This window comes from Cnephaeus nilssonii, assembly GCF_951640355.1.
Source record: "Cnephaeus nilssonii genome assembly, chromosome: 5".
Classification (NCBI taxonomy): Eukaryota; Metazoa; Chordata; class Mammalia; order Chiroptera; family Vespertilionidae; genus Cnephaeus; species Cnephaeus nilssonii.
Genome location: NC_137076.1, coordinates 71,124,172 through 71,133,054, shown reverse-complemented (window position 1 = coordinate 71,133,054; position 8,883 = coordinate 71,124,172). Strand labels below are relative to the sequence as shown.

The 8,883-nt window shown below is 54.5% G+C and overlaps 1 protein-coding gene across 1 annotated transcript; it reads right to left on the bottom strand.

The window, feature by feature from the left end:
- Positions 1-4,063: 4,063 nt before the first annotated feature.
- On the bottom strand, positions 4,064-8,499 carry DOK3 (docking protein 3). Its single transcript, XM_079770030.1, has 5 exons — positions 8,396-8,499; positions 7,182-7,487; positions 5,228-5,327; positions 4,962-5,134; positions 4,064-4,868 (listed from the first exon to the last, which is right to left on the bottom strand). The coding sequence occupies exons 1-5, from the start codon at positions 8,459-8,461 to the stop codon at positions 4,188-4,190; spliced, it is 1,326 nt and encodes a 441-aa protein (XP_079626156.1). The 5' UTR covers positions 8,462-8,499; the 3' UTR covers positions 4,064-4,187.
- Positions 8,500-8,883: the final 384 nt, after the last annotated feature.

Below are 8,883 nucleotides of genomic sequence, written 5' to 3'. Positions count from 1 at the left end.
CTCCCTACAGCAGCCAAAGTGATATTTTTAAAGTAGAAATCATACCACATCACACTCTGCTTTTAGCATTCCTAAAACATTGCACCTAAAATAAAACTAAAATCTGCCCTAACCGGTTTGGCTCAGTGGATGGAGCGTCAGCCTGCAGACTCAAGGGTCCCGGGTTCGATTCTGGTCAAGGGCATGTACCTTGCTCGCTGGCATATACCCAGTGGGGAGTGTGCAGGAGGCAGCTGATCGATGTTTCTCTCTCGTCGATGTTTCTGGCTCTCTGTCCCTCTCCCTTTCTCTCTGTAAAAAAAAAAAATCAATAAAATATATTAAAATAAATAAATAAAACTAAAATCCTTACATTGTACGTGACACTAATAAACTGGTTCCACCTCCCACTACTTTTTTCCTTGCTCACTCCACTCCAGCCACGGTGGCCTCCTCATTGTTCCTCCAACATGTCAAGCATATTCCTGCCTGAGGGCCTTCTGCTTGGAACACTTTTCCCCAGATATCTAAACAACAGGCTCTCTTACTTTGTTCAGGTCTCTGCTCAAATGTCGCCTTGCGGAGCCTTCCCTGATCACACTGTCTAAAACAGCACCCCCTGACACCTCACCTGCATCACACACTAGTCCCTTATCCTGCTTTATTTCCCCCCATAGCACTTACTACCAGCCGACATCATGTTAAGTGTTTTTTCATTGCCCTTTGTTCCCATTCGAATGTCATTCCAGTGAGAGCAGGGGCTCGCCTGTCTTGTCCACCATTTCCCCAGTGCCTGTGAACGAAGGAAGGATTGAGAGAGTGAAACAGTGAATAAGCAAAGGAAGAGAGGGCAGCCCGGGGTCCTAGCAGTCCTCCAGCAGAGAGGACACGGGCACCAGTTCCTTGGACCTCTTGTGTAAGCTCAGGCCTAGGTAAAGCCATCAGAGCTCCTGGCATAGGCAGCCCCTGGGTAGGAACAGGCCCTGGGCTTAGGACACAGTGCCCCCTGGTGACCAGGACACTTGCAACTCCAAGGCAAGGCCCCTGAAGTCCTGAAGGTTTCCAATCTGGTTGAAACCTCAGAGTAATTGCCATGAAACAAAGAGGCTTAGATTCAAAAAAATGAAAAAATTATATTTTTATTGATTTCAGAGATGGGGAGAAAGAGAGAGAGAGAGAGAGAGAGAGAGAGAGAGAGAGAGAGAGAGAGAGAAACATCAATGATGAGAGAGAATCATTGATTGGCTCCCTCCTGCACGCCTCCACTGGGGATCGAGCCTGCAACAAAGGCATGTGCCTTGACCGGGAATCGAACCAGGACCTGGTTCATAGGTCGACGTTCAACCACTGAGCTATGTGGGCCGGGCTCGAGATGCATTTTAGATGCCCAGAGTCTAGCATCCGGTTGCACTCTTTTTTTGTTTGTTTGTTTGTTTTTGTTAATCCTCACCTGAGGATATTTTTCCCATTGCCTTTCAGAGAAAGTAGAAGGGTGGGAGAGAGCAAGAGAGAGAAACATCGATGTAAGAGAGACACATCAATTGGTTGCCACCCGCATTCACCCTGACCAGGGCCGGGATCAAACCTGCACACAGATATATGCCCTTGACTAGATATTGAACCCGCAAGCCCTCAGTCAGGGCCAGTTGCACTCTTAAATCCTGAGCTTGTGGGAGAGGTCTGTGGTGAGGATGTGTAGTTAGTCTGTGAGATGTAGAGACAGAATTGGCTCACTTAGGGTTGTAGTTCCTAATCTTGGACGCACACTGCAGTCACCTGGGGAATTGATGAAATCACCCTGCTGGACTGAAGCCCCAGCCCGTGAGTGTGGGCCAGGCATGGGCATTTTTTAAAGGCTCCCAGGTGATTCTGTATGCACCCAGGGTTGAGCTACACTGTGTCTGATGTCAGAGTCCAAGCAGAACTCAGGCAGAGGAGGAGGGAAACCAAGTGAAGGAGGGCTGTCAACTACTGCTGAGAAGTTGGGAGAGTCCAGGTCACAAAGGGAGTCCAGGTTGCTTTTGTTTGGGGGAACAAGGAGGTTGGTGACCCGGATAAAAGCGATGTAATGGGAGATGAGTTGGTGGAAGGGAGAATGGGAGGTGAGAAAATGGAGATGAGAGGACTCAACAACTCTTTTGAGGACTTTCTCTTTGAAGAGGAACAGAGAAGTGGGGAGATGCTGAAGGAGAATTCGAGTTCAAGGGAAACTTTCTTTTATAGATATGAAATTATAGAACATGTTGGTGTGGCTGGAAATGATAATGATGACGACGATGGACTTAATGGGTGGAAGAGAGGGGACAGCTCCATTTGCTGAGCTGTGAGGTGAAAGGAGCTGGGTCGGAGCACAGATGTCTTGGGAACAGGGTACTTCTGTCATAGGTCATGAAGGAGACGGTGCAGATGCTGGTGCACTTGTAGGTGAGGTGGTGGGAGGGGGAGGGTATTCACCTATTTTTTAAAATATTCTAAATAGACATTTTATTTTGTTAATTATTTTTTATTTTTCAATTGCAGTTGACATTCAGTATTATATTAGTTTCAGGTGTGTGAATGGACAGGGATGAAGGGGAGATGTGAAGGTCTTGAGAAGGAGAAAAGCAGCTACTAGGGGATGCAGGATCTCTGAGCAGCATGGTGAGCCTGCCTGTGTGAGGTTTGAGATCAATCTGGTAAAAACGATGCAATCAGCCTGGTTGCATGAATTTCTCTGGCTGTGGGCAGCTGCCAGGCACAGAAGAATGTTGGGCCACCCAAGGCTGGGCTTTGCTGGACAAAGATGGAAGGAGAGAGGAGTGGGTGGGGGTGACTCAATTGGTGGAGCACAGAATCTACGTGGGACAAGGATAGAGCAGTGGACAGCAGCCATGCAGGTAGTCAGCGAAGGTCACTGTAGCTCCGGGCAGTGGGGAGGAGCCGTGTGTGCCACACTAGAGGAAGTGGGCCGGAAGGAGAGAGGGAGGTGGCCAGAGGCAGATGCTTGGAAACAAGATTGTGTCACTGTGGAGTGACAATGGAGAGTTACTGGCATGAAGGCAAAGCTTTCGGTGTGCCAAGGGCGTTGGCAGCTGAGGCAGAGTTGTGGTCAAGGGGCCAGGAGGCCAGGTCCTCAGGGGCCTGATGCTCTTGTACATGAGGCCCCAGGGACGGTGACAGGAAGTAGCATGAGGGGAGGACAATAAGGAAGGCACTAAAGTCTTCAGGAGACTTGCTTAAATCCCTCTGGTTCGAGGCTCCTTGAACACAGCAATCTTCCCAGTGCCTGGCACAGAGTAGGCACGTGGTAAAACACGCAGCAGAGAATTAATGAATGTATGCCTAATGTGTAATTTGATCTTTAGCCTTGACAGTTGAGGAAACTGAGGCCAGGGTTCGCTAGAGTGTCTGAGCACTTTTGCTTCTCAGCAGGAGCAGGGTTTTGGGGTGTGCATACACGATGAAGTCCCTTCCACCCACCCCTCCTGCCACCCCCATCACCTTCTCCCCAGCTCAGAATTCCCAGTCTCCAGTTGGACTCCCTCAAATTTGGCCTCCGCACTGCTCCTTCCATAGTCCGATTGTTCCTCCACTGAGAACGAGACCAAGATCATTGCAGGGCGGTCAGGCTTCTCATGCTCAGCCACTTACTCCCTCTTTGCCCCTTAAGCCTCGTATACACACTTTTCCCTTCCCCTCTGTGCTCACTGTGCCCGCCCTTGGCCTGGAAGCCCTGGGGCTCCCTGCCCGCCTGGTGCAGCCCTGCCTGCCCATCACACTCCATCCAGAGGACGCCTTACTTCTCTGCCCGACTGCACATGGAGCCATAATTGCCTGCACCCTGCCCACCTGCTGGATTGGACTTGAGACCACTGGTAGCAGAGGTCAGGCCCAGGTCATCCATGTCCCTAGAAGCCAGCAGAGGGCACTGGTGTTTGCTGCAAAGCATGTGAGGGAGGGTCTGTGTGCCTGTGTGGACCCCGAGTGCCACTGCCGGGAGCTGAAGTGAGGAGGTGCGGGCTGTGGACCACAAGGCAGGACCAAGAGGGGAGCCAGAGGCTTTATTCTCAGCGGCCTGTACACTGTACGCCGAAGGGCTGGCAGGGCTCTAGAAGGGCCTCCTCAGGCCACCTGCCTTGGCACCAAACGCCAGAGCAGAGGCAGAGTTGTGTCCCCAAATATCCATTGTTTGCCCACCCTCTGGTCCCAAGCCAGGTCACACCAGGGGTTCAGGGCCTATCGCAGGGAGCTGGGCCCTTCTTCCGCTCTCGGCTCAGCAGCGTCACCAACTTGGCCTTGAAGCCTGAATGGGCACCAGAGCGGCCAGAGACCCCAGCCTCGTCGCCATTGTCATCAAGGTCCAGCTCCAGCAGCCGTCGGTACTGGGCCTCCAGGCTGCTGTCATGGGCTGGGCCAGGCCAGCCCAGGTCCTTGCTGTTGTGGTAGATGGGGCTGGCTGGGGGGCTGAAGCCACCAGGGCCCTCCTGCGCAGGGCCCCCCAGGTCGGGTGGTGCAGGGCCAGCTTCTAGGGCGCACAGATTCTCATAGAGGTGCTCAGCGCCGGCCAGGGGCCCGCTGGCCCGCTTGCACACGGCAGCGTACAGCCCAGACTCCAGGGGCAGAGGGGGCAGGCTCTGTGGCCCAGGCTCGGCTAGGCGCACCCTACGAGAGTCTGAAGGCTCAGACCCTGGGGGCAACTCCCGCAGCTCTCCAGGAGGCTCAAGTGAGGGCAGGGAGGTGGCCCGAGGCAGGGGGCAGGGCCGAGGCCCCACCAGCTCAGGCAGCCGCTCCTTCTGGCGGGTGATGGCTGCAGCCACGACCCCGCACAGGTCTCGGGCTCGGGGGCTGCTGAAGGCGAAGAGGCCCTCACCTGAGTCACAACGGCGGCCAGCTTCGAAGGAGAACACGTCCTGGTCATGGGTGACAGGAGTGGGTCAGAGGCCAAGGGATTCCCCCATCTCCACTGTCCCCTAGTCCCCTCCACTGCAGGCCCAGTGCCTCACCTTGTCGGAACCAAACTTGCGCAGGAAGTGGTAGGGCCAGGTGTAGAGGACCTGCGGGCTGGCTGGCTCGCTCAGCTGGATGGCATCTTGGCCCAGCAGCAGGATGTAGGGCCCCTTCAGCTGGCAGCGGGTAGCTGCCTCTGTTCTCTGCACCACCACCGGAAATGTGCCCACTGCAAGCAGAGGGTGCAGACGCTACGGTCCCCCAGAGGCCCCAGCCCGGGGTGCGGTGGCGCTGAGGCTGCCCCCGCCCCTCCCTGACTCACCTTCCTGCCAGGAAGAGTAGATGGAGTTCTCTTCCATGGGGACCAGGCCCCTCTTGGGAGCCTCTGCCTCCCCTGATCCGGAGGAACATTCCCCTATGGCCTGGGGAATGGGTGAAGGTCAAAGATTAGAGTTCCACCCTCCTACCCTCCAGCCCCAAACCTCTTCCTGCATCCTTTTCTTTTCTTCTTCTTTTTTTTTAATATATATTTTATTGATTTTTCACAGAGAGGAAGAGAGAGGGATAGAGAGTCAGAAACATCGATGAGAGGGAAACATCAATCAGCCGCCTCCTGCACGCCCCCTACTGGGGATGTGCCCGCAACCAAGGCACATGCCCTTGACCGGAATCGAACCTGGGACCTTTCAGTCCGCAGGCCGACGCTCCATCCACTGAGCCAAACCGGTCAGGGCCTGCATCCTTTTCTTGTGGAGAGATGCCACCTGACACACTGCGCAACCCTGGGCACCCCTCTGAGCCGATTTCGCTCCTGTAATCTTACCCTTCCCTCTGGGGGTACTGAGAGCTGTATAGTAGGGACTCACAACAGGATGGCCCTCACCCTTGCATTAGGCTAGGGACCAGGTCAGCCCCTATGTGTCCCCCACAGCTTAGAGTGGTAAAGGGGCTTCGGGGATGTGAACAACTGAACTGGCCCTTCACTCCTCCCCCAGGCCTCTGGCTCCATCTCACCCCTCCCTAGCCCTAGTTCCCGCATGTAATTCAGACTGATCTCACACCTCAGCCATGACCACCTGGCCCGTTGGGAGCATGGCCAGGGAAATGAGTCTGGTGGGTTCCTTAATTTCCATAAAATGCTGTGGGTTCCTCGCTGGTCACCTTGCTCCTATTCATTTCTTTTTCTTATTGTTTTTAAATAAAAAACTTAAATACACAATATAAAATTTACCATTTTAATTGTTTTAAAGTGTATAATTCAGTGTTTTTTAGAAAAGTCACAAGATTGTCCAATCATCATCATCTTTATCTAGTTCCAGAACTTTTCATCACTCCACATTAAAACCCTGCTCTAGCCCCTGGCAAATACTAACCTGCTTTTGATTGCTATGGATTTGCCTAATCATACAATAGGTGGCCTTTTGTGCCTGGCTTCTTTCACTTAGTTTAATGTTTTCGAGGTTCATCCACTGTGAAGCACGTCTCACTCCCGCATTCCTTCTTATGGCTGAGTAATGTTTCATTGTATGGACAGACACATTTGGTTTATCCATCATCAGCTGACAGACATTTGGATTGTTTGGGCTTTTGGGAATAGTGCTGCTCTGAATGTTCTTGCATATGTTTTGTTTGAACATGTTTCAATTCTCAAGAGAATTGCCGGGTCATATGGTAACTCTTGTTTCACGTGTTAAGGAACCCACCAGACTCATTTCCTTTTGGCCCATTACAGACCCTGTGAAGCTTTAAAACTCAGTCCCTAGCTCAACCCCACCAGAGGCTTTGCCTCTCACTCTTAATAAAACCCCAAACTCCACATGTGGCCCAAGGTGGTTTCAGCTGGCTTCCACCAGACGCTCTCACCTCCCTCCTCCTGGGCCCTCCCACTCCTTGCCCTCCAGCCAAACCAAACTTTTCTCTGCCTTGAGGCCTTTACCACACTGCTCCCTCTGCCAGGACACTTCTCGGATCTGTGTCTGGGACGCTCTCCTCAGGTGTTTGCCTGGTGGGTTGTCCTTGAGGACTCAGACCTACTGTCCCCTCCTGGGAGGCCCCCTGGTTTACTCCTGGTCCCACCCGCCTTTCATTTTCTCCATAGCATGTATGGCCAGCTGAGATTTTTCTGTGATTTCTGGGCTGTTTCCCAGGCTCATAGGTACTTGGCAGGTGCTCGCTGAGTGACAGGATGTGAGTGAATATGGAATGAATAAGAGGGAGGTGAGCTGGTCCCCCTGGGGCCAGACCTTGGATGCCCTGCCCGCTTGCCCTGTGCTCACCGGGAAGGCCAGCTGGCAGATGGGGCCCATCCATTCCTGGCGGTGCTGTGCGGCCAGCAGGTGGCTTCTCTCGGTGGTGGTGAGCAGGAAGGCACCGGTGTCCCGGGGGCAGCTCTCACCATCAGCTGGCAGCACCGACACGCAGTCGGCCAGGCGGATGACCCGCCGCTCTCCCCGTCGGCTAGGACCTGCAGACCTGTCACATGCTGGCCCCATGCCACCATCCCGGACTTCCCAGCTCTCCAGCCGTGCCACACCTGATGGGCCACCTGCATAGAGCAGACCCCACACCTTCCGCCAGGACTTCTGCGGGAGATGAGGATGGGGGTGAAGACTGCTGCAGCTCACTTAGCAAACACTCCTGGTCACCCAGGCTGGCCTTCACCTCCCACAACTCGTCAGGGCCTCAGAGAAGGAGGCCTTGCCACAGCCAGCCCAGCAGGGGGAAGAGTCTGTGCTTGGGGTCAGTCAGCCCTGGGTTAAATCCACCCCACGCTTTCCTAACTGGTACCTCCTTAAGACTAGTGTCCTAGTCTCTCAAAAGGTCATGACAATGTGAGGCTGGGGCTTCTACTGGATTATGTCTGTAAATTATCCAATGGCTAAAACAGACCACTTGACACTGCTGTTCTGTTGGTGCCCAGCCTCACCCCCCCCCCCCCAAAGGTCACTTGGGCCACGGGTCAAGGACTATGGCAGGAGGGAGGCCTCTTTCTCACGATGGCAAGGAAGGAAACATGCAAATAGCGTCAAGCAAAGGAAACAGACCGTTTATCTGCCTGGGCAGCAGCTGTAGCTGAGCTGTGGGGGTGCAGAGCCTGCTGCCTGAGGAGAAGTGAACCCCTTACTATGTCCCATGACAGGCTGGGAGGAGCCGAGCCCTCTTCTGCAGGGTGGGGCTCCACCTCTGGGGGCTCCTCCAGCTCAGCCCCTGGCCCTCCGAAGGGTGGAAGGCTGTTGGATTAGCAAGCCTCCCGGCTGTGCCCTGCCCCAAGGCTTGGGTTCTTAGACCCTTCTGACTCTTGGCTTCCCCATCTATAAATGAGGCAGGGTCTCCCCAAGGCCCACTCCGGCTCAGCTCTTCTGCTCAGGCAGAGGATGGGCCTCTCTCCCATCCCCACATCGGGGTTAGATCCCCCAACCCTGATTCCCATCACCATTCTCCCAGGTCCAGGTGTGGAGGCCCAATTATCCTCGGCAGCCAGGGTCCCCACCTTGCCAAACTTGACGTGCTGCTGGTACAGGATGCCATCCTTGATGGGGGTCTCCAGAGGCTCCATGGCCGCAGAGGGCCGGAGGGCCACCACTCCGAAGGCCTGAGGAGACTGGTGACAGGCCGAGGGGAACTCCTCACACTTCCCCTTCTGGCCACTTCCCCTCCCTCTGTCCAGAGAGGCAGCTGCATGACTGGGGGAGGGGAATCCCTTCTTCAGTAAAGGAGCTAGAATAGGAGGCGGGGCATCACACATTTCTACCTTAGGGTCCCAGCTGGCCAAGGTGCTCACGCATGCCTGGCAGAGGCCTCCGACCACCTGAGGGCAAATGACCCATGCCTGCACCTGGGTCAGCTGGCTGTGAGCGAGCATCAGGCCTACAGGATGGCTCCCCAGTCAGGGGCTCTGAAGCCTTCCCTGATCCTCAGGGGGCAGTTGTACAACCTGGGACCTGCATTCCCACAGCCAGACTGGCAAACTTTCTTTCC